This window comes from Limanda limanda, chromosome 20 (genome assembly GCF_963576545.1).
Source record: "Limanda limanda chromosome 20, fLimLim1.1, whole genome shotgun sequence".
NCBI lineage: Eukaryota > Metazoa > Chordata > Actinopteri > Pleuronectiformes > Pleuronectidae > Limanda > Limanda limanda.
The window spans coordinates 7244225-7269264 of NC_083655.1; the positions used below are offsets into that span (position 1 = coordinate 7244225).

Genomic DNA, 25040 nt, shown 5'->3' on the forward strand with positions numbered 1-25040 from the left:
TATTAAACGTGATAAACGCTTTTCCCGTTGCCAGTAGAGGAGTTTTTCCATTTTGTCTTGTTGCTTGTTGATCCAATCAATTCCCATCACGGAAAAAAAAGTTACAACTTAGTCATTTCCTTGCAGGAGGGTGACGAGGAGGTCCCACCTCCCACTCCCCAGCCCAAGCCCACCAAGGTCCCACCAGAGACCAAGCCAAAGCCTCCTACCCCTCCCCCGGTTATAACGTCTGTCTCCAGAGACGAGGACGATGAAGGAGACAAGATCATGGCAGAGCTCCAGGTTAGACACACATCAACACTCAAACTCAAACATAAACACAAACACAACCAGTGGCTCTCTTAAGGTGTCCTTGATTTTGCATTGTGGGAGTGGGCTGCCTAACATCTCTTCCCACGGTGATTTCCCAATAATTTTCACTAACAGCTGCCTAAAGAGTTTTAAATATAATTTAACCAGGTTGGGTTTTTGTTTTCTTTATGATTATGGCCGTGGTGAAGACACTCAAACTCCTCCTCCCCCTCCAAAAACCTTGTCCCCACTCCCCCCCTTCACCTTTCTTCACTCTTCAGGTTTTCCAGATGTGCACAGTTAAGGATGTAGGGGTGAAAAATTTGGTAGAGCCCGGCACTCGAATTGAACCGCAAATCAGAGAGCTAAGACCGGGGGCCTTGTTGCCCCTCAAAGAGAAAAAGGTAAAGAACAAGTCGCCGTGCAGCCGCCCCTGCTAACCGCCTGTCTCTCCCGACTGTCTCACACAATCGATGGCTGTATCTTAACCCCTCCTCCGACTTTCGCACCCTTGCTTTGGCTCGAGAGAAACAGCTGCCTCCAAAAAACTCCTCTTTCCTCGCTGCCTCACTTCCCCTTCCTTCTGTTTGACTCTGCCGGGGATCACAGCTTGGGTTTTCAGGATTAAGTCTGCATAAAAGGAAGCCTCTGAAAAGATGCTGTGTCTTTTCTGTGTGTCTGGACCAGACGATGCTGTGTCTTGTCTATTTTTTCCTCCAAATCAATAAAGACCTCGGGCACTGTATCCCTACAGGCAATTCAAATCGTCTTTTGTCTTTCTTCAATGACCTGTCTTCATTACAAAAACATCTTTTTTCTATTTCTGAAATTATTTGACGATTGAGAGAAACGACATTGGTGAAAACTCTCTGTGCAGACGCATGTGTTTTTGCAGACTTGGTTCACTAGAGGTCAGCCTGGCCACTTTGCATGCTCCTCTCCAATCACTTTTTCCTGAGGAATCACTTTTCTGTTTCTCTTCGTCTTTGCACAACTTCACCTCAGTTTGTTTTCCCAGCTTCACACCTACGTAACCAGTGCATCCCAATAAGTCTTTACATAGAAAATCACTATGTATAATCACGCAATAATATGTCTGTTTTTTATGTGACGAAGCGGACAGGTATGTTCAAGTGCAGCCGAGATTAGTTCACGGCAAAGATTTTAAAACGTGTGTGAGTGTCAGCTAACAAGTTAGAGCTTGTAGATACTGTGGATTACACTCAATAGAGAGCATTCCTCCGCTAAGGCCAATCAGCCTCCTTCCATTCAATCCAGATCCTTGAATTATTCTCAGAGAAAGTATAAACAATATCTCACAATGAAAATAAAGTAATCAAAAGTTGCGCTAGATCTGCGCCTTTGTCCAAATTTGAGCCAAAAAGTTTCTTGGAAATCTGTTCAGTAGTTTTTGCAAAATCCTTGAGTAGCTTGATTGTTGTAGAATTGCAGCTTAAAAGGTTAAACGTGTTTATTTGCCCCGTGCGCATTTGACACAGAGAATTTATCCGTTTAAAAGTGATTCGGTTTTAAACTGGTGAAATCCTGAGGAGTACAAACTGTAATTATATTTGCTGTTGTACTTCTACAAGGTTGTTACCCAATGCAGCTTTGACATCGTAAATGCGGCCGCGGCCTTGTGTGTCAAGTCACAGTTAATCCACAGCAACTTGGCGCGCCAGTTGCACAGTAATATTATTCCCTCACACACTGTCCTAGCAGAGCTCAGAGCCCAGTCGAGAGGATAAAGATCCGGACACGGATGAAAACGGGAACACCCCTGTGCGACAGAGCCAAGGGGTACGTGTGCCGTTTGGTTCCTGACACTTTGTTCAAGAATTTTTTTAGTGAATATTCTACAACGTCAAAGTTTAATGAAATGATGACTTTCTGTTTTCCTTTCCCGATCGCAGGTCATTTACTATGTGACTGGCCAGATCCCCAAAGATCTCCCACCCCCGTCAGGAACGGACGAGACCCCCGAGCTCCAAGAGCCCGCGCAGCCGCCAACACAGGTGTCAAATGTCAATGTTAACGACAATTCTCCAAGCCAGGAACAGCAGCCGCCACAGTCTCCACCACCCAAATCCCCCCCGCCTTTAACGCCGCCACCGATTTCACCTAAACCCGTGGGACTGACCAAATTCAAACTGCCAAAGAAGCAAGTGAAACGCTCCGAATCCTTGAAGACCAAGGTGGAAATGGAGAAGGGCAAAATGCTCAACAAAATGAACACTGAGAAGAAAAGTAAAACCATCCCGGAGCCTGTTTCTTCCAGTAAGAATATAATCCCAGAGGCGACGGAAACCAGCACAATTAGCGCCGTCAGACAGATGCCGTCTAAACGTTCTGTTTCCCCAACGAAAAAGGCTCGGGTTGAGGACAGTGATCCACCGAAAGTTACTTTTGTGGATGACGACGAGGGCGCGGGTCTTAGTCTGGATCTGCCTGGAGAAGAGGCGCCTCCACCTCCTGACAACATAGCATTCATGATCACCAACACCAAGGTTCAGTCTCTGTCTTGTGGCGAGTACCAGGATCTGGTCAACGCCAAGAAGGCAGGCGTCCAGACATTCACTTTAGGATCCGCCCAAAACCGAGGGAACGCCGCGGGGGATCCCAACGCGCTGCCGGACAACGGCTTCAACAAGAAGCCCGTCATCATCATTTTCGATGAGCCCATGGACATCCGCTCGGCCTACAAGCGTCTGTCCACCATATTTGAGTCTGAGGACGAACTGGAGAGGCTGCTGTCACAAGAGCGCATCGATGAGGAGAGCGAGGAGTCGGACTCGGAGAGGGGGGGTTGGCTGCAGGTCAAAGCTGAGGCCACAAAATCGGTTGAGGACAAAAAGGTCAGATCTTCCCAGGGCACCGCCGACCACAACAGCTTATCGTCCTCGTCTTCGTCCTCGATATCCGAACTGACGGACAGTGGAATAAACATGGAGGCGAACGAAGACGCCAAGCAGGACAGTAAGAAGAAGTTCAAGTTCAAGTTCCCCAAGAAGCAGCTGGCGGCGCTGACCCAGGCGATCCGCGCCGGCACCAAGTCGGGCAAGAAGACTCTCCAGGTGGTCGTGTACGAAGACGAGGAGGAAGGCGACGGCACCATCAGGCAGCACAAGGAAGCGAAGAGATTCGAGATTACACGTTCACAATCTTTAGCGGACACGGATTCGGCCTCGCAGCTGAGGAGGCAGAACTCCGGGTCCCACGTTCGGACGGACGAGATCCGGAAGAACACCTACAAGACCCTGGACAGCCTGGAGCAGACCATCAAGCAGCTGGAGACCACCATCAGCGAGATGGGCCCCCTCTCCCCCGAGGAGCCCGTCCCTCAGGAGGAGGCTAAAGCAGGGGGTGTGAAGAGCTCCGATGGAGGGGGGCTAAAGAGGTCGTCCTCTCTCCCTACCTCCAGAGGGTCCGGCCCTAAGGTACCCGGCAAAAAGTTTCTGCAGCCGAAGACTAAACCGCAGCTCCTGCCTCGGCCTGTAGTCGTCCCTACTACCAGCACCAGCACTGCCTCCGCCATCACTGTCCCCAGCGCCGTGCCACAGGTCTCGCTCTAGCTCCTTTCACTCCGGGAGGCTTTGGGTGCTTCTTGTTTTTTTTTTCCAATTCATTTTCCAACCTACCTACTCTCCAACCCTAACCTCTGAAATCACAGAATCATTAATCCACTCCACCGGTGCTGGGAAATGTCGGAAATGTCCCCCAGTGGCTTTCTCTCCCCTCTGTGAAATCATGGCGACATGATTGGGGTTTGGCATTTTGCTGGGTTTCCTGGTTACCTCCCCCCCCCCCCCCCCCCCACACACACTTTTCACCTTCAGCTCATTGCTAAAACTCTGAGGTTTTCAGCAAGTGGCAAACTCATCATACAAGAGTCTCATGATGATTCAGCTCTGGTGTCTCACGTGTTCTCTACAGCATGTACTGTGTGTATTGACTTTGAGGTGTACAGTCCCACAGGGTGCATGTTCTTTCACTGGTGTTGATCATTGGAGCTATTGAATGAGTTTTACGTGAACCTGTCAGTGCCTTGATTTTTCATGCTTCCTGTATGGTGTGTTTTTTTTCCTTTCTTTTGTTTTATTCCTTGTTTTTTTCGTTTGGATCCCCCTGCAGAACGCCAGTGTCGCTTCCCCCACTAGTCGGATGCCCGTCCCTTTGTCTGCGAAGTCCAGGCAGTCGCCGGGTACTACTGACAAAGCAGGAAAACAGCCAAAACTGCAGGACGCTCAGAGGCAGTTCCGACAGGTAGTTTTACTGTAGGGCCTTACCAGAGACTAGAGGCAACAAAGCACGTAGGGATCGAAACACATGAGGCATGTATTATAAAAAAGGGAGAAAAAACTACCAAAGCTGTGAGATTTCAAGTGTTTTAATTGAAAGAATGAAGTTGCTGTGAAGGCGACTGTTTCTCTGGACTCTGCTCTGATGAGAAGGCATGTTTGACTCTTGACTGTTACCCCCATAACATCACACTGTACTGTATGCTTCTGCATGTCCACACTGCTCATGGTTTTCACTGTGTTGGTGACATAAAAAAAAAAAAAAAAAAAGAAATGTCAAAGAGAAGTGGAACCCTGTCATCTTGAGTTCTGTCACCACATCTCCGGTTCCCATCACAGCTGAGCTCCTTAACAGTGTCGTGAAAAAAACCCAGGATGCTTCTTCTGGCTGTGTAAAAAAAACAACAACAACAAAACAAACCACAAACCCTAACTGACTTTTTTACGGCTGTGCTCCCCCCTCCCCCCCTCCTCACAACGCACCTCTGCTCAAACCCCGACATCGCTGCATTAGAGCTTCTTAACCTCACTGTGATGTACTTCCTCACCCCACCCCCCCCCCCCCCCCAAGACCTCGGCACAACTCACCATCTTGCAACGGCGTGTTTTTCCGTGGAGCGCCGGCCCACGTTCTCCCTCTGCTCTCACTCTACTAAACTCTACTTTCACCTCAACTCTCTCCCCTGCTTCGCCTCCTGACTCCTCCCCCTAACGCACCCGTCCTCTAACAACACGCCGGCGACCTGTGGAGAGACGCCGCCCCACCCCTCCTCCTCCGGTCTGAACCTCGCACAACCTCTAACCTTCACAGTTGTCTTTTCTTTGTCAACATGTCTCAGTTCAGTGTGTCTCATCCTCTCGTGTGACCTAGCGAGAGCAGCTTCTGTACATGTGTTGGTGTCTGTTAGTTGTGATATCCATGTTTGTGCAGTCATAGTGTCTCTGTGTGCATATAACCTGTAGTTTGATTTAACATCGTCTTGCCTTTTTATTTGTGTGTTTTTTGATCAGATTTTCCATTTTTGACAACCAGTATCTGTTTTGGCATCTCTGTTTGCAGGCTAACGGAAGTGCTAAAAGAGTGGGAGGGGATCATAAAACTACTTCCCCTACTATACCCACCTCTAAAATCCCTGCTTTTTATCCTAGCTCTCCTAAAGGCAGCTCCCAGGCTGCACCAAACTCAGATGCTACTAATCCCATTAACCCTTCCTCCTCCTCCTCCTCCTCATCCTCCTCCTCTTCTTCCTCAAAGTCCTCCATCCTGTCCTCTCACGCTCCTCGATCCGCTACCCTGCCCTCCTCCCACATCCCCTCCTCCCACATCCCCTCCCTGTCTAACGGATCCCTCAAACTCCCAGCACCCTCACAGCACACAGGTAAAGCTCTCTCGTTCTCCTCGCAGACCCAGAACGGTCGAGTGCACTCCTCCTCCTCCTCTTCATTCTCCTCCTCCTCCTCATCCTCCTCCTCCCCCTCCCCTCTGTCGCCCACACCTGTGGGCCCGGGCGGAAAGAGCATCCGCACCATACACACCCCCAGCTTCACCAGCTACAGGTCCCACAACGGCAGCAGCGGCAAATCCTGCATCCCAACCGCCACAGCAGCTAAGGACACCACTTAGCCCCACTATCGCCCCCCTGTGGTTTTACTGCGCAGCAGGTAGACGTGGTCATGTTTTATTTTAGATAGTTTGGTTTGTTTGTTTTCTTTCCTATTTTTTAAAATTTTTTTGTAAAAGTATTACGTGATGCACTCCCCCCCCGACTCTTGTTTTATTTGACACTGGTATTCTCACATCGATACTTTTAACCCCTTTTGAGTTATTTGGATTGTACTTACTTGGATTTTGATTCTTTCCTGAAGGTGTTCCAGATGTTCTCACAAAAGATTTTACAAAGAAACTTTAAAAAAAAATAAGTTTTCCCACTTTGTAGTTGAAGTGGACGGCTTTCGTGGTGTTGAAAATCTATTTTTCTTGCTGTATCTATGAATAGGGAATATACAGTTGATGTACAATCACAAAGTACAGTGTAAAAAAATTGTGTTTTATTTTTCAAACCAGAGATTGAATAATCATAGTATATTTAATCTTCTATTTTCCTGTGTTGCTAGACATTCAGCAGTCCTGTAAATGCCTTTGATGAACGTATACATCCGTGTATACAGACATTTTAAAAGTCAATCTCACTAAGAACTGAGAGTATTTTCTTATTTTCTCTGCCAATTTCTTTTACAGATATATATTCATACACAACTGGGATCATTAGTAATGCAAGTTTTCATTTTAGTGTGCCTCTTTGCCAAAGTTGTCGTACAATGACTCACTTCAGGCCTAACACAGTCACACGATTTAGGGGAATTTACATGAACTCTTCTTGGTTGAAGTGTTGACCTGCTGGTCTCGGTTTGTTAAGTTAACATGTATTGTTGTCTAAATGTAAACTGTACTAAAAACAAAGAAATGAAACAGTTCTCCCATGTGTACATAGACGCTTCTACTAAGGAAATGAGTAGTTTTGTTAACATACCAAAGTTTATTTGTATGCATGCCTTTCAAAAACTTTAGGAGAGTGGTGTAAAAGAAGAATTATGTTTGCACAGATAGATTTTTGTAAATATTTGGTTTTCTCCTCCTTTTTGTAAAGCTTTAAATCATACTATAAAAGAGCAATGTGGTAAAGATGTGTTGGAGTAGCAAAAATAAAGAATTGCATGCTTGTAACACACGGAGCTTCATCTTTTATCCTGTGTGGTTTCCTGTTTGATTCTGTCACATTGTGTTTGTGTAAACTTAAAAGTGTAGCAGCGCCACAGCAAAAGAGCAGTTCTCACTTCCACCCGTCTCTTATGGTCAGACAACTGATTCTCACTGACACCAAATACACTGTGTAGTGGAATTCTGTATTCTGAGCCTCAGCAATTACAGGTAAGAATCTGATTGACAATTATGGACCACGATGGGGAATTATTAAGCCCGAAATGTAATTGTTTTAAAAGTAGAATAATTTCGATGCTTAAAATACAAATCCTGTTCAAGTATGTTTCACCATTTTAGTGTTTAAACTAAGTTAAAGGTGAATATCATTTACACAGAGACTTGAAAATCGTGTGTTTGTTGTCTGAAATCTAAATTTAAAGGGGTTGACATTTTTTTTGTATGCTGCTGTCTTGGCCAGGCTTCCCTTGAAAAAGAGGTCATTGTATCTCAACGGGACTGACCTGGTTAAATAAAGGCAAATAAATAAATAATAAATTTAACGACATGCAGCTGATGGTGGAGTTTGCTGGTGATTGATTTTAAATGATCATTGTAAGTTAAGGTGAATCACAACTACCAAATATTATTTGCCATAAAAGAGGGCGACATATTTATCAGCATATTAGACATTTAAATATTTGTCTCAAGGAAACGCTGTTAAAGCTATTAATGAAATTTACATTCAATTTGTGTTGGGCAACTCTAATAATGTTGTTTCTGCTTTTTAAACTATCTTGAATAAAGGGAAATGATGACATTTTTTATTAAGCCATCTTTATCTGTGTATTCGTAAACACTAGAACTTTTCAAGGACACTTCCTGTTTTTTGTATTCGCCTCATTAACAGCTGTAAATCACCATAACTGATTGTTTGTGTCTGTTATTGTGCTGCACCAGGCTGATCCACTGCAACCATGAATACCTCTGAGGTCTTCAACAGCAGTGACTCCCACCAGGAGAACATTGTCTTTTCTGTCTTTTACATCCTGGTTTTCGTCGTCGCCGTGCCCGGGAACGCTTTGGCACTGTGGGTCTTCTTTCACCAGGAGAGCACGTCCCCATCGAGGATCTTCCTGATGCACCTTTCAGTCGCAGACATGTCTTACATCCTCATTTTACCCATGAGAATAGTTTACCACCTGTCAGACAACCACTGGCCTTTTGGACATGTCCTCTGTGAACTGTCGGGCTTCCTCTTCTACCGGAACATGTACAGCAGCCTCTACCTGATGAGCCTGATCAGCCTGGACAGATGTATAGCTGTGGTTTTACCGTTAAAGTCGCGGTCAGTCAGGAAGGCTAAATATGCAAAGATAGCTGTTGGGGTTCTTTGGGTGCTGGTTATTGTTTCTATGAGTCCAACACTTTTCTCTAGCGGGAACTTGACCAACTCGCCTGGCACCTGCAACAAGCTCTACTTAGAAAAGACGACTCCCAAGGCTTTGGTTTCAACCATTTTGGCGTTTGTTATTCCCCTCAGCGCTGTGGTGGTTTCCTACGTACTGATTCTGCTGAAACTGAGAACAGTGACACAACGAGAAGAACGGCCTGTGAAAGACAAGGCGATAAAAATGATCATACTCATCGTGACCAACTTCCTTCTTGCGTTTGTGCCCTATCATGTGAGCCGCGTGATCTACATCGTGACCTCGGCAGCAGGCCGCAGGTCACTGGGGAAGGCCAATCGCATCACATCGGCCCTCACCTGTGTCAGTGGCGTGCTGGACCCCGTCATGTACTTCTTCCTGAACCAAGCCTACAGAGACCAGCTGCTCCGGCTGTTCTGTAAAAAGAGAAGAGGAGACCAATAACTTTTTTCAAATTGTCCTTTTTGGTTTAATATTTAGTGGAAGCTTTTAACTGTGGGTTAACTCCTTAATTTGACCTCTACAACAAAGTATTTATCGGTGCAAAATTCATTATTCTAGGGCTGAGTAATGTGGCTAAAGGTTATATCAAGATAAAAATGTTCATAGCAGGCGATATTAGTAATTATCAGGATAAATGTGACTTTATTATTTCTTCTCAGTTGACATTTGATAAATAACAATCAATCATCAAGATATCAGTTCTGTTTATACATCCTCACTGTGTTGGCACCATGCATAAGTAGTAAAATCAGTTTATATTTGACTTTTGTTAAATTACCGTTGATGATAATTATATTGGGATTATTATTGATCTTGTTTTATTGCCTGGCCCTAATTTATTCCTGGCACTGTCTTAAATTTGGGGGGGGGGGGGGGGCAGTGTTTGTATGAAGAGAAAATATTTATAAATGCTGAAGTGGTTTGAGAAATTCCTCTTTGTGTGGAGTTCATGTGTTATTTCTTAATTGTACACAATACATTTAGTAGATTAGCTTCTTTACATGTGTTAGTAGGAAGATTTGATTAAATAGATTTGATCTTATATTATATAGCAAATGAAAAAGAACAGATAGATATTTAAATAGATAAATAATCAAATGAATAGAAAAACAAATAAATCAATATACATTTTTTTATAATAACAGTAGATTAAAGGACCGTGTGTGAAGTACAGTCAATGTGGCAATGAGGATACTGACAATGACAGAGCAACCTATCATTGCATTAAAGTAAAAAGAAACTGAGAAAACAAGTTGAAACTAGGGCTACGTTGTAGCACTAACGGGCCCGAGCACACGCGCGTTTCAAGTCTGTTGCGGTCGGGGTAGACACAGCGTTCGATGAGCAAGCGCTCGTCTCCGCGTTGCATGGATTTTTTTGCACTGCGGCAAGGATAAACGCTTCACTTCCTGTAGCCAGCAGGTGGCGCTGTGATTTTAAGTCGTGGTGTCTTTGTAGATGTCTTCAGGTCGCGACTCTTGTCTTACATGCCTAGTTTGGACTTGATTGAACCAAATATGCCTGAGATACAGAAGCTCGTGTTGCGATGGCGTGTTATGAAACTTTGACGCCAGGCCACGGTTACATGGAATGACGAAATGTTAAATTTCAAATAACTTTAAATCTCCATCTTTTTGTGAAGACACTCATCTAAATTTTAAGTTGATCTGATGAAAGCTGTACGACCAGTGTTTTAAAGTAAATATGCTGAATATGGCCAAAATGGCCACAAAATCCAAAATGGCTATACAAGAGACTTATTTCTTTGTCATGAAAAGACACATGTCCCCGTCGATTTTCGTAGCTGTAGGCCAATCGTAGTGCCGGGGCTGCCCTTTAGTGGGCGCTAGTCAGTTATTTTGCCACGCCCATTTCTTAAACCCATCTGATAGTCTTCAGGGGGGGGCTGTTGATACACACATGTAGTTTGAGGGAGATGGACCCGTGAACACAGAAGTTACAGCGATTTCGTGTGTCATGGCGAGCTGATGAACTTTGATGCCACGCCATTAATATGGCGTTTGGCGAAAAGTCACAGTAATCTTATATCTTCATTATCAATGCCTTGAGACCCATTCGCCACAGTTTGACATGGTTGCGCAAAGTGGATGAGGAGTAATAATTCCAAGTGTAAGACGTACAAAAAACAAGACATTTCCTGCTGCCACCAGGGGGCGCTGTGATTTTAAGTCTCTATTTCTGTGTCGATGTCTTCAGGTCGCGACTCTTGTCTCATGTGTCTAGTTTGGACTTGATTGGACCAAATATGTCCGAGATACAGCCGCCCGTGTTTTGATGGCGTTTAATCAAACTTTGACGCCACGCCACGGTCACAGGCTCTGACGAAAAGTTGATTTTTTTGATAACTTTTGATCTCCATATTGTTGTGATGACACTCGTCTAAATTTTACGTTGATCCGATGAAAGCCCAACGACAAGTACATCAAAGTAAAAACGTGGAATATGGTCAAAATGGCCACCAAATCCAAAATGGCGGACTTCCTGTTGCTTTTTTCATAATGCTCCTTGAGGCTTTTTTGTATGATTAGTCACGATACACCTTTTCCCCGATTTTGGTGAAGATCGGCCATGGGAAAACCTAGGGGCTGCGTTCCAGGTGGCGCTGTTGAGCCATTTTGCCACGCCCATTTCCAAATACTCCAGAATACGTAAATTTTCACCACATTCTAATTTACTGCAAAGTTTTAAACATTTTTGAGCATGGGAAAGCCTTCAAAAAGCCCATTCATTTGGATGAATAAGAATAATAATAATAATCATTTCAATTTCAATAGGGCCTCCCACCGGAGGTGCTCGGGCCCTAATAAATGTGGTGTGAGGACATTTCCAGGGTGGTGCTGCAGCTGAATCCATGTATAACATTACATTACATGTCATTTTTGTCCAAAGCAACTTACAGTTAGTACACTCATCATTTATGAGGGGCCATTTAGGGGTTCAGTATCTTGCCAAGGACACTTCGGCATGCAGATGGGGAAAGTGGGGATTGAACCAGCAACCTTCTTGATGAAGAACGACCACTCTACCCCCTAGGACACCTGCTTTCCGAGCCTTTTATCAACTGGACAGAATATAACTTAAAATTCTGGGTGTGACACTTTTGTGGGTGTGTGAATGAGTAGGTGTGTGTGTGTGTGTGTGTGTGTGTGTGTGTGTGTGTGTGTGTGTGTGTGTGTGTGTGTGTGTGTGTGTGTGTGTGTGTGTGTGTGTGTGTGTGTGTGTGTCAGATGGAGGGGGCTAAAGAGGTCGTCCTCTCTCCCTACCTCCAGAGGGTCCGGCCCTAAGGTACCCGGCAAAAAGTTTCTGCAGCCGAAGACTAAACCGCAGCTCCTGCCTCGGCCTGTAGTCGTCCCTACTACCAGCACCAGCACTGCCTCCGCCATCACTGTCCCCAGCGCCGTGCCACAGGTCTCGCTCTAGCTCCTTTCACTCCGGGAGGCTTTGGGTGCTTCTTGTTTTTTTTGTTTTTTTTTTCAAATTCATTTTCCAACCTACCTACTCTCCAACCCTAACCTCTGAAATCACAGAATCATTAATCCACTCCACCGGTGCTGGGAAATGTCGGAAATGTCCCCCAGTGGCTTTCTCTCCCCTCTGTGAAATCATGGCGACATGATTGGGGTTTGGCATTTTGCTGGGTTTCCTGGTTACCCCCCCTCCTCTCCCCCCCCCCCCACACTTTTCACCTTCAGCTCATTGCTAAAACTCTGAGGTTTTCAGCAAGTGGCAAACTCATCATACAAGAGTCTCATGATGATTCAGCTCTGGTGTCTCACGTGTTCTCTACAGCATGTACTGTGTGTATTGACTTTGAGGTGTCCAGTCCCACAGGGTGCATGTTCTTTCACTGGTGTTGATCATTGGAGCTATTGAATGAGTTTTACGTGAACCTGTCAGTGCCTTGATTTTTCATGCTTCCTGTATGGTGTGTTTTTTTTCCTTTCTTTTGTTTTATTCCTTGTTTTTTTCGTTTGGATCCCCCTGCAGAACGCCAGTGTCGCTTCCCCCACTAGTCGGATGCCCGTCCCTTTGTCTGCGAAGTCCAGGCAGTCGCCGGGTACTACTGACAAAGCAGGAAAACAGCCAAAACTGCAGGACGCTCAGAGGCAGTTCCGACAGGTAGTTTTACTGTAGGGCCTTACCAGAGACTAGAGGCAACAAAGCACGTAGGGATCGAAACACATGAGGCATGTATTATAAAAAAGGGAGAAAAAACTACCAAAGCTGTGAGATTTCAAGTGTTTTAATTGAAAGAATGAAGTTGCTGTGAAGGCGACTGTTTCTCTGGACTCTGCTCTGATGAGAAGGCATGTTTGACTCTTGACTGTTACCCCCATAACATCACACTGTACTGTATGCTTCTGCATGTCCACACTGCTCATGGTTTTCACTGTGTTGGTGACATACGGGAAAAAAAAAGAAAAAAAAAAGAAATGTCAAAGAGAAGTGGAACCCTGTCATCTTGAGAGTTCTGTCACCACATCTCTGGTTCCCATCACAGCTGAGCTCCTTAACAGTGTCGTGAAAAAAAAAACCCAGGATGCTTCTTCTGGCTGTGTAAAAAAAAAACACCAAACAACAAAACAAACCACAAACCCTAACTGACTTTTTTACGGCTGTGCTCCCCCCTCCCCCCCTCCTCACAACGCACCTCTGCTCAAACCCCGACATCGCTGCATTAGAGCTTCTTAACCTCACTGTGATGTACTTCCTCACCCCCCACCCCACCCCCCCCCCCCAAGACCTCGGCACAACTCACCATCTTGCAACGGCGTGTTTTTCCGTGGAGCGCCGGCCCACGTTCTCCCTCTGCTCTCACTCTACTAAACTCTACTTTCACCTCAACTCTCTCCCCTGCTTCGCCTCCTGACTCCTCCCCCTAACGCACCCGTCCTCTAACAACACGCCGGCGACCTGTGGAGAGACGCCGCCCCACCCCTCCTCCTCCGGTCTGAACCTCGCACAACCTCTAACCTTCACAGTTGTCTTTTCTTTGTCAACATGTCTCAGTTCAGTGTGTCTCATCCTCTCGTGTGACCTAGCGAGAGCAGCTTCTGTACATGTGTTGGTGTCTGTTAGTTGTGATATTCATGTTTGTGCAGTCATAGTGTCTCTGTGTGCGTATAACCTGTAGTTTGATTTAACATCGTCTTGCCTTTTTATTTGTGTGTTTTTTGATCAGATTTTCCATTTTTGACAACCAGTATCTGTTTTGGCATCTCTGTTTGCAGGCTAACGGAAGTGCTAAAAGAGTGGGAGGGGATCATAAAACTACTTCCCCTACTATACCCACCTCTAAAATCCCTGCTTTTTATCCTAGCTCTCCTAAAGGCAGCTCCCAGGCTGCACCAAACTCAGATGCTACTAATCCCATTAACCCTTCCTCCTCCTCCTCCTCCTCCTCATCCTCCTCCTCTTCTTCCTCAAAGTCCTCCATCCTGTCCTCTCACGCTCCTCGATCCGCTACCCTGCCCTCCTCCCACATCCCCTCCTCCCACATCCCCTCCCTGTCTAACGGATCCCTCAAACTCCCAGCACCCTCACAGCACACAGGTAAAGCTCTCTCGTTCTCCTCGCAGACCCAGAACGGTCGAGTGCACTCCTCCTCCTCCTCTTCATTCTCCTCCTCCTCCTCATCCTCCTCCTCCCCCTCCCCTCTGTCGCCCACACCTGTGGGCCCGGGCGGAAAGAGCATCCGCACCATACACACCCCCAGCTTCACCAGCTACAGGTCCCACAACGGCAGCAGCGGCAAATCCTGCATCCCAACCGCCACAGCAGCTAAGGACACCACTTAGCCCCACTATCGCCCCCCTGTGGTTTTACTGCGCAGCAGGTAGACGTGGTCATGTTTTATTTTAGATAGTTTGGTTTGTTTGTTTTCTTTCCTATTTTTTAAAATTTTTTTGTAAAAGTATTACGTGATGCACTCCCCCCCCCCCCCGACTCTTGTTTTATTTGACACTGGTATTCTCACATCGATACTTTTAACCCCTTTTGAGTTATTTGGATTGTACTTACTTGGATTTTGATTCTTTCCTGAAGGTGTTCCAGATGTTCTCACAAAAGATTTTACAAAGAAACTTTAAAAAAAAATAAGTTTTCCCACTTTGTAGTTGAAGTGGACGGCTTTCGTGGTGTTGAAAATCTATTTTTCTTGCTGTATCTATGAATAGGGAATATACAGTTGATGTACAATCACAAAGTACAGTGTAAAAAAATTGTGTTTTATTTTTCAAACCAGAGATTGAATAATCATAGTATATTTAATCTTCTATTTTCCTGTGTTGCTAGACATTCAGCAGTCCTGTAAATGCCTTTTATGAACGTATACATCCGTGTATACAGACATTTTAAAAGTCAATCTCACTAAGAACTGAGAGTATTTTCTTATTTTCTCTGCCAATTTCTTTTACAGATATATATTCATACACAACTGGGATCATTAGTAATGCAAGTTTTCATTTTAGTGTGCCTCTTTGCCAAAGTTGTCGTACAATGACTCACTTCAGGCCTAACACAGTCACACGATTTAGGGGAATTTACATGAACTCTTCTTGGTTGAAGTGTTGACCTGCTGGTCTCGGTTTGTTAAGTTAACATGTATTGTTGTCTAAATGTAAACTGTACTAAAAACAAAGAAATGAAACAGTTCTCCCATGTGTACATAGACGCTTCTACTAAGGAAATGAGTAGTTTTGTTAACATACCAAAGTTTATTTGTATGCATGCCTTTCAAAAACTTTAGGAGAGTGGTGTAAAAGAAGAATTATGTTTGCACAGATAGATTTTTGTAAATATTTGGTTTTCTCCTCCTTTTTGTAAAGCTTTAAATCATACTATAAAAGAGCAATGTGGTAAAGATGTGTTGGAGTAGCAAAAATAAAGAATTGCATGCTTGTAACACACCGAGCTTCATCTTTTATCCTGTGTGGTTTCCTGTTTGATTCTGTCACATTGTGTTTGTGTAAACTTAAAAGTGGAGCAGCGCCACAGCAAAAGAGCAGTTCTCACTTCCACCCGTCTCTTATGGTCAGACAACTGATTCTCACTGACACCAAATACACTGTGTAGTGGAATTCTGTGTTCTGAGCCTCAGCAATTACAGGTAAGAATCTGATTGACAATTATGGACCACGATGGGGAATTATTAAGCCCGAAATGTAATTGTTTTAAAAGTAGAATAATTGTGATGCTTAAAATACAAATCCTGTTCAAGTATGTTTCACCATTTTAGTGTTTAAACAACGTTAAATGTGAATATCATTTACACAGAGACTTGAAAATCGTGTGTTTGTTGTTTGAAATCTAAATTTAAAGGGGTTGACATTTTTTTTGTATGCTGCTGTCTTGGCCAGGCTTCCCTTGAAAAAGAGGTCATTGTATCTCAACGGGACTGACCTGGTTAAATAAAGGCAAATAAATAAATAATAAATTTAACGACATGCAGCTGATGGTGGAGTTTGCTGGTGATTGATTTTAAATGATCATTGTAAGTTAAGGTGAATCACAACTACCAAATATTATTTGCCATAAAAGAGCGCGACATATTTATCAGCATTTTAGACATTTAAATATTTGTCTCAAGGGTGAGTGTTAAAGCTATTAATGGAATTTACATTCAATATGTGTTGGGCAACTCTAATAATGTTGTTTCCGCTTTTCAAACTATCTTCGGAAAAAGGGAAATGATGCCATTTTTTATGAAGCCATCTTTATCTGTGTATTCATAAACACTAGAACTTTTTAAGGACACTTCCTGTTTTTTGTATTCGCCTCATTAACACATGATGCTGCATGTGGGTTGATTCTTAAGTCATCTCTGTCACATGCACACTTTGCATTTGCACTTTTTGTTTTGACACCAAAATGAATGTGTCGGGTCATCAGAACAAACTGTGGGTGCAGGCCGTCATCGCTGTAAATCACCATAACTGGTTGTTTGTGTCTGTTATTGTGCTGCACCAGGCTGATCCACTGCAACCATGAATACCTCTGAGGTCTTCAACAGCAGTGACTCCCACCAGGAGAACATTGTCTTTTCTGTCTTTTACATCCTGGTTTTCGTCGTCGCCGTGCCCGGGAACGCTTTGGCACTGTGGGCCTTCTTTCACCAGGAGAGCACGTCCCCATCGAGGATCTTCCTGATGCACCTTTCAGTCGCAGACATGTCTTACATCCTCATTTTACCCATGCGAATAGTTTACCACCTGTCAGACAACCACTGGCCTTTTGGACATGTCCTATGTGAACTGTCGGGCTTCCTCTTCTACCTGAACATGTACAGCAGCCTCTACCTGATGAGCCTGATCAGCCTGGACAGATGTATAGCTGTGGTTTTACCGTTAAAGTCGCGGTCAGTCAGGAAGGCTAAATATGCAAAGATAGCTGTTGGGGTTCTTTGGGTGCTGGTTATTGTTTCTATGAGTCCAACACTTTTCTCTAGCGGGAAGTTGACCAACTCGCCTGGCACCTGCAACAAGCTCTACTTAGAAAAGACGACTCCCAAGGCTTTGGTTTCAACCATTGTGGCGTTTGTTATTCCCCTCAGCGCTGTGGTGGTTTCCTACGTACTGATTCTGCTGAAACTGAGAACAGTGACACAACGAGAAGAACGGCCTGTGAAAGACAAGGCGATAAAATTGATCATACTGATCGTGACCAACTTCCTTCTTGCGTTTGTGCCCTATCATGTGAGCCGCGTGATCTACATCGTGACCCCGGCAGCAGGCCGCAGGTCACTGGGGAAGGCTAATCGCATCACATCGGCCCTCACCTGTGTCAGTGGCGTGCTGGACCCCGTCATGTACTTCTTCCTGAACCAAGCCTACAGAGACCAGCTGCTCCGGCTGTTCTGTAAAAAGAGAAGAGGAGACCAATAACTTTTTTCAAATTGTCCTTTTTGGTTTAATATTTAGTGGAAGCTTTTAACTGTGGGTTAACTCCTTAATTTGACCTCTACAACAAAGTATTTATCGGTGCAAAATTCATTATTCTAGGGCTGAGTAATGTGGCTAAAGGTTATATCAAGATAAAAATGTTCATAGCAGGCGATATTAGTAATTATCAGGATAAATGTGACTTTATTATTTCTTCTCAGTTGACATTTGATAAATAACAATCAATCATCAAGATATCAGTTCTGTTTATACATCCTCACTGTGTTGGCACCATGAATAAGCAGTATAATCAGTTTATACCATTGATGATAATTATATTGGGATTATTATTGATCTTGTTTTATTGCCTGGCCCTAATTTATTCCTGGCACTGTCTTAAATTTGGGGGGGGGGCAGTGTTTGTATGAAGAGAAAATATTTATAAATGGCTGAAGTGATTTGAGAAATTCCTCTGTGTGGAGTTCATGTGTTATTTCTTAATTGTACACAATACATTTAGTAGATTAGCTTCTTTACATGTGTTAGTAGGAAGATTTGATTAAATAGACTTGATCTGGTTTTAAATTGACAAGATCTTATATTAAATAGACAAGATCTTCTATTATATAGGAAATGAAAAAGTACAGATGGATATTTAAATAGATAAATAATCAAATGAATAGAAAAAAAATCAATGCAATTTCAGCTGCTCTTATAATTTTTTTTTTTTACAATAACAGTAGATTAAAGGACCGTGTGTGAAGTACAGTGATTAACCCACAGTTGATTATCACCTTAATTAGGGCCCGAGGAAGAAAGTGAGAAACAATTATTTGATCTTTGACTTCTAAATTCAAAACTGTAAAAAACTGAATGGGTTCTTCCCACGCCCGGGCCCCTTCATAGACTGTATATATAGATGGATGATAACTGGACTGCTCCCCAAAAGTGAAGCCAAAGCATCATGATCGCCACCTGGTGGAATAGGTTTTAAATCCTGCTTTGATCTGGTTTTGTGTTCAATCTCTGAGTTTAATCGTACGTTTGGATCTTTCTCGGCTTCCTCCGCTCTCTCTTTCCTCGGCAGCCGACTGCAAATATCAGTGTCAGTAGCTACAGTTGCTAATAAATACAGGAGGCCTTCAGGCTTTATCCAAATGAAAACTCTCGGGAGAAACTCAGAGAAATAAAATGGCTTGTCTCAATAAAGACATATTGCATGATGAAAAACTGTTGCTTACGGTCTAACACACTGAGAAATTAAATGCGTTTACAACTTAAAATTCTGGGTGTGACACTTTTGTGGGTGTGTGAATGAGTAGGTGTGTGTGTGTGTGTGAGTTAAAAAGCTGGCCAATGAGACGTCATGATGCAGCAGAGAAACCAGGTGTCATTGATCAACACCTGAGTTGTTTAAAAGTCCCAGTTTGTGGTTCATTGTTTAGATGCTGTCTCAGTTTCCAGGAAGCACAAAACACAGGTGAGTGTTGGTTTAAGTTATACTTTAAGAGAACTGAGTTTATTTATGAACTTGTCCTTTTTTAATTATGTAGATACTACAGGAAAATGCTCCCAAAGCTCTGTAGCCCTCTGAGGCAGAATTCTCAAACACAGTAACTGTTTCAGTGACTAGTTTTTGGTGAAAATGCATTTAATTGACTTGAAATTGCCCTTTAAATTTCTTTCTTTTCTTTGTAATCTAGCCTGAAGTACTTCCGCGACCTCTGATGAAGATGTCTGGCAGGGGCAAGAAAGTTGCACCCAGTGAAGGCACCTACCGGTCCAAGTCTTCAAGAGCAGGGATCACTTTCCCAGTGGGCCGCATTCACAGGCAGCTCAAGCAGGGCCACTTTGCGAAGCGTGTGGGCGATGGCGCTGCAGTGTACCTCGCCGCCAGCCTGGAGTACCTCTGCGCTGAAATCCTGGAGCTGGCAGGAAATGCCTGCCGTGACAACAAGAAGCATCGCATAAATCCTCGCCACATCTTGCTGGCGGTGAAACATGACGAGGAGATAAGCAAACTGCTGGCAGGGGTCACGATCTCAGAGGGTGGCGTCATCCCCAACATCCAGGCAACCCTTCTACCCAAGAAAACGAAACACTCCAAAGATGACAGCACTGCCAAAGAAGTTCAGTCTCAAAACATTTTATTGTGAATGTACAAATTATTTTTTACTATTGTATTAAAAGATTTTGCTATAATGCGTGTGTTAGTAGTTGTTTTTTAGCTTTTTCTGGTGAAATGCTCTACAACAGTACTTAAAGAAACCTGTGTCTTGGGGCAGAGACTGAGTCCAGACTGGGATCACATGAAGAGACAAGCCACTGAGACCAACAAAATACATTGAACTGTGTCACGTTCACCCAAGAAGTATGAGGAACCTGTTGCCTGCTAATCTAGGGCTGCTCTAGCCTGGGTGCCAGACGAACTTAGCCCCTCCCACAACATTTGAGGTCGGGAAGTTCGTATTCATATTCTGACTAGAATTATGATTATGACAACGTCAGGCTAGGGCTGCTCCACCTCGTGGGATCAAATTCTCAGCCAATTGAACATTTCGACTTGACTAGCTCTTTTACAAATCAACTTTTAACTAACCAGCTCGGGTATTATGAAGCCTCCACGTGTCTCTTTTTCAAAGTGAAGTCCAACATTTTCACTGGAAGTGATCATTTCAGGATACTTCAAAGAACTGTAAAAACACTGCTCATTAAGTTCAGAGAGACTGATATGCCTGTGTTCAGGACCTCGCTGACTACCTACATACTGAATATCAAACATATGTACTGTATAGATTAAGATATTTTTCAAAGTAAAGTCCATATATAATTGGGGCCCTAGCACTGACATCAAAGTCAGTATGGTGAGGCCCTATTGAAATTGTAAGGGTTATTGTTATTCAGGCAAATGAATTGGCTTTAACGTGCTCAATTTCGTACCAAAATTTGGATTACCTGGCCATTCGCATGAGAAAGTAAGACCAGGAAGAAGATGGACAAATTATTGTGTGTGTCTGTCATTCTAGGCTGCTTTTAATAAACATTTGTGAGAATTTTCTACTTTACTACATAAATTTGACAGCCTTACTTAAAAGTGACTTTTATATTTGTTATTGTTGTATTTTATGGTCCTTACATACTTTTGAATATATGTACAGTTAAATCATACTTGTACATGTTCAATGTTTGCTTAACCTTGTTCTGCTTTTCTTTTGTTTATTTGTACACTTCCTTGTATGTGTTTTGAAATTGCTTCATAAATAAAGAATATTATTAGTATAATTAAAAAAAATTAAAATTCCTCAAATGTAATTTTTTTTACCACATTCTAATTTCCTGCAAATTGTCGTAAGAATTTGAGCATGTTAAATCCCTAAAAAAAAAAAATATTTGCCTGTATAATAATAATCCTTACAATTTCAATACAGCCTCACTGTCTGTCAGTGCCTGTCAGTGCTCGGGCCCTAATAAATAAACTCAAAATCAGGAAATCTTATCACATATATAAAAAAAAATGAAGAGAAGTCACGTGTCATGACGTCAGGGGTGAGGGTTCGTGTTGACATCCTTAGCATTTCGGCTAACCGGTGAAGCTAACGGACTCATGGCTGAATTGGACATCGGGAAACACTGTCGGATAGATTCCTGCTGTCTGAACGGTCTGTGTCCACTTTACCACAGTAACAACAAGCACCTGTGTTCGGCCAGGATGTTACTTTGTCGTCATTTTTCAATAATACAACACAACGAGCGTCTGTTAGCATGGATAGCATGTCAGCTAGCTTGGGTGGTGTTCAGGATCTAATCCTAACATTTAGTTTCGTTCAGTTCCTGATTGATTTACGTGTTTAACAGGATGTAAGTGTACGTTAAGTTTGACGTGATGACGTGTAGTAAGCGTCAGTGCAGCTGCAGTGAACGAATGATAGTTATCACCTCTTGTTTTATTCATATTTAATAGGAGCAAGTTATGAAGCCATAGTGAAAATGTCCCCTTTAATTTCCCTGTGTTTTCACAAACGATGGACCACATGACCACAGTAGAGTAACATCCTTCCCCTCAGCAGGTCACTATGGTTACCACACTTATTGTTAACAGTTCTGATAGATAACACAAACCCTTCAGCTGTGAATGATCCCTTTTGAAATCAGAATAACCTGGTTGAATTTGCCTCTTCATCCTTCTTACAGATTTCCTTCCATTTGTCTGTGATTCCTGCAAAGGCGTTTTCTGGTAAGAGTTCCCCAGATCCCGTGCAAAGCTGTTTCACACTTTTAACTCTATCGCCTCATTTGAGGGAACATTTCCTGCAGGTCTGTTGTGTTGGAATTGCAATAAATTTAGCTAGGTGTGCCTAATTAATTGTGCTGAGCCAAAAAATTTGTATATCCACTATTTTAAAATGCAAATTCCAGGTAGGTCATGTAATTCTGAATTAAACTGACACATCCTTCTGTCTCTTACAGCCTTGAGCACAGACGCAGAGAGGCCCACTCATGTCCAGAGGTACTGATAACAAGTGTTTGAAGTTCTTCTTTGATTGTGTTTGAACAAACACTCTTCTGTTCTCTTGTGTTGTTTTACTTAACTTAATTCCCTTGACCCTACAGGAGCCTGAAAACAAAGAACAGAAGGAACCAAAGACCAGCGGGGGCAGCACAAGTCATCCGTGCTCATTTGAAGACTGCAGAGGAAAAGAGCTGTTGCCTGTAATATGTCCACAGTGTGAGAAACATTTCTGTCTGGCGTGAGTTGAAACTTTTTTTTCTCCCTTTCATTAAGCTTTTGATGTAATGACGTAATTAATGTTGACCGTGGTTCCTGTGCCTGCGTGAGGCGAAAACAAAAGACGTGAAATCAAAATGAAAGGTTCTAAGATTTTGTTCTTGACTTACAGCCATCGTCATCAAGATGATCACAAGTGTGAGAAGTTGGAGATCCAGAAACCTCGAATGGCAGCTACTAAAGAGCTGGTGCAAAAGATTGTGGGTCAGTTTGCACAGACACTACAAATATATCACTAATCACAGTTTCTTGTGTAGTTTATTTTATTGTCCACTCGGTGTCACTATTGTGCTAATGCATTTTTGTTGATTTAACTAATCCACATTTGTTTGTATTACTCAGCCTGAGCACAATTGGATAATTTATGTGTCTTTCTCTCATGTTTACTAAGAGTCAAAGGATGGATCGAAAAGTAAAGGACGTAAAGGAGCAAAGAACAGTGCAACTGCAGCTAAGGTAGCATTAATGAAACTGAAACTACATGCTACAGGAGACAAGGGACTACCACAGGTGAAGTACTAGCTAATATATATGTAGTTTAATAGAAAGGATTCATATACTGGCAGAATTAAAGCTTGCATATTATTTTTATTATGTGTGAATTGTGCATGATTCCGTCCGTTTCTTTTTTGGCCTTCCAGACAGAGAGAACCTATTTTCAGGTTTATCTCCCCAAAGAATCTAAGGATTCCAGCCAACCCATGTTCTTCTCTTCTAAATGGAGTGTGGGAAAAGTGGTGGATTATGCAGCTTCTCTAGCGAGCCTCAAGAACAACAACAATGTACTGACAGCTAAGGTAAGAGATAGCAGGAGCAGAGTTACTGATAATCACTCAACTTTTTATTAATACATTTGTAACTACAGCAGCTACATGGAATTGTCTGGTTTCCCCACGTCTTTCTTCTTGTATTGTTCTTTACATGACTTACACAAGCTAAACATAGTTTAAAATGCAGGGACTATCAACACTTGAGGTCAGAATTTATTCCATGAATATGTCAACACTGTCTGCACACATTAAGTGTGGGTGTTAGATTAAAGTATGAGCATTTTCCTGCCTGTATTCTTGCTGCATGTATCAGCAGCAAGATAGAGCTGTGCTCACAGGAAGTTGGGTTAACCATGAAGATGTTTTTGTACTTGATAACAAGTTTTCCCCACAATGATATTGTTAGTGACCTCTACTTATTGTCAGTAGTGTGTTAACATGGTGAAATCTATGCTCTTTAACAAAATAAAAATGTTTCTGGCTGTTGTCCAATTTCCTCACCTACAATCTGGTAAAAACTTCAAATAAATGAATTTAGAGAAGCTTTCCATCAGTTTTGAAAAGGTGTAGTGTTTTGCTGGGGAATATCAACTAGCTTTTGTCTTTTATCCCCCTTTGATTACACTTATCAATCTCTTCCAAGGCTAAAGTGACAGGTAACTTATGATGATATTTAAAAGAAAAAGAGGGCTGAACATTGTTAATGTTTTATTTATAGTTGTTTTATAAATGTCAGTGACCCTAAATATATATAAACAACGACTCTCCGTCTCCTCTGGGTTTGCAGAAGCTGCGGTTGTGTCACCCTCAGAAAGGTGAAGCTTTGCGGATGGATGACACCCTCCTCTCGCTGCTGGCTCACACAGAAACTCCTCTGTACAATGGGGGTAACGTGATCCTGGAGTACCTGGATAATGAGTGCACAGGCCTGGTAGACGTTTCCGACTACATCACACATACATGACAAACCAACAGGTTTCTAAATGCAATCTGTGTTTCTGTCAATAAAATGTCATTTTGAAATAATAGACTTTGGTTTTACATGTCTAAGTGATAAATGTACAAAATGATCTAACCCTTAACTTACATTTACAAAAAATGCCTTTCTTACTTTGTATATATTATAATTTATTATTAGCTCTATTCCAAACAGAACCAAAAAAACCACAGTATCCGTTTCTTGTTTTTGCAGATGTCCCGTGACATTTGACAAAGCTCCAGCCTACGCAGAGACCGAGCTGAGTTTCATCCAATCACATGACTAGTTCTTTATACGAACAGGTCAAAGAACCAATCAGGAGGCGGTGTTTGGTGGGTGTGGACGCGAGTGGGCGTATATAATGCAAAGGGGCTGGGCTTAACGATACAGACGAGTCGGTTGTTTTGATGAGAAAAAAATAAAAACATACCACGTAAACACAAGGAATTACTGAATATTGAAATATGTACAAAATGACCTTTTACACATTAATATGATCAAACGATGGGAACGTCTTTAGATGTTTATAGATAAACAAATATCTATATTTTATTGATAGTATTATTATTATTGTTATATCCCTTTTTCCAAATGCAACCAAAACAATTAACAGTGTCCATTTGAGAACAGTAAAAAAATAAATGAGCAGAACATATAACTTAACTTATGCCTGTGCTTTTGATTTCAATTAATGCAGTATTTCTTTGTGTAATGTCTGTAGTAATGTGTCGATGTTGGATTTGTTTTAGCCTAAACCGTTAGTCCTTTTCTTTAATGCCTCCAACAAGGAGGTTATGGTTTCATCCGCTTGTTTCTTCGTTAGCAGAATTATGAATTTAACTGCGGACTGATTAACAGAGTAATCTCTTTAATGTTGGTGCGGAT

At 42.8% G+C, this 25040-nt stretch overlaps 6 protein-coding genes across 12 annotated transcripts in view; all 6 read left to right on the forward strand.

Annotated features, from left to right (window-relative positions):
* The window catches only part of si:ch211-285f17.1 (sickle tail protein homolog), a 123602-nt gene extending 116288 nt beyond the window's left edge, over positions 1 to 7314 (forward strand). For 4 of the 6 annotated variants that reach the window (XM_061093629.1, XM_061093624.1, XM_061093625.1 and 1 more), the window contains 6 exons: positions 127 to 282; positions 573 to 695; positions 2011 to 2091; positions 2205 to 3851; positions 4423 to 4554; positions 5650 to 7314. In XM_061093629.1, the coding sequence (XP_060949612.1) occupies positions 127 to 282; positions 573 to 695; positions 2011 to 2091; positions 2205 to 3851; positions 4423 to 4554; positions 5650 to 6213 (2703 nt within the window). In that variant the 3' untranslated portion in view covers positions 6214 to 7314. The remainder of the gene's footprint in view (positions 1 to 126; positions 283 to 572; positions 696 to 2010; positions 2092 to 2204; positions 3852 to 4422; positions 4555 to 5649) is intronic. The other 2 variants (XM_061093623.1, XM_061093628.1) reach the window with 2 other exon arrangements.
* Positions 7315 to 8264: 950 nt separating this feature from the next.
* Positions 8265 to 9372, forward strand: LOC133026703 (uracil nucleotide/cysteinyl leukotriene receptor-like). Its single transcript, XM_061093630.1, has one exon. It carries the CDS (start codon positions 8265 to 8267, stop codon positions 9159 to 9161), a length of 897 nt encoding a protein of 298 aa, XP_060949613.1. The 3' UTR covers positions 9162 to 9372.
* Positions 9373 to 11855: 2483 nt separating this feature from the next.
* Positions 11856 to 15645, forward strand: LOC133027258 (sickle tail protein homolog). The gene is made up of 4 exons (XM_061094288.1): positions 11856 to 11863; positions 11969 to 12149; positions 12729 to 12860; positions 13973 to 15645. The coding sequence occupies exons 1-4, from the start codon at positions 11856 to 11858 to the stop codon at positions 14537 to 14539; spliced, it is 888 nt and encodes a 295-aa protein (XP_060950271.1). The 3' UTR covers positions 14540 to 15645.
* A 1081-nt stretch (positions 15646 to 16726) lies between these two features.
* Positions 16727 to 17832, forward strand: LOC133026705 (uracil nucleotide/cysteinyl leukotriene receptor-like). The gene has a single exon (XM_061093631.1). The coding sequence runs from the start codon at positions 16727 to 16729 to the stop codon at positions 17621 to 17623; it is 897 nt and encodes a 298-aa protein (XP_060949614.1). The 3' UTR covers positions 17624 to 17832.
* A 1521-nt stretch (positions 17833 to 19353) lies between these two features.
* On the forward strand, positions 19354 to 19776 carry LOC133027259 (late histone H2A.2.2-like). The gene has a single exon (XM_061094291.1). It carries the CDS (start codon positions 19354 to 19356, stop codon positions 19774 to 19776), a length of 423 nt encoding a protein of 140 aa, XP_060950274.1.
* A 1423-nt stretch (positions 19777 to 21199) lies between these two features.
* On the forward strand, positions 21200 to 24659 carry zfand1 (zinc finger, AN1-type domain 1). Of its 2 annotated transcripts, XM_061093950.1 has the most exons (9): positions 21200 to 21279; positions 21812 to 21854; positions 22088 to 22127; positions 22232 to 22368; positions 22519 to 22610; positions 22798 to 22916; positions 23048 to 23203; positions 23964 to 24151; positions 24369 to 24659. In XM_061093950.1, exons 1-8 carry the CDS (start codon positions 21225 to 21227, stop codon positions 24138 to 24140), a joined length of 819 nt encoding a protein of 272 aa, XP_060949933.1. In that variant the 5' UTR covers positions 21200 to 21224; the 3' UTR covers positions 24141 to 24151; positions 24369 to 24659. The 2 variants fall into 2 exon arrangements, with proteins under 2 accessions (XP_060949933.1, XP_060949931.1); XM_061093948.1 differs by lacking the exon at positions 24369 to 24659 and having other exon boundaries at positions 23964 to 24204.
* The last annotated feature ends 381 nt before the right edge of the window (positions 24660 to 25040 follow it).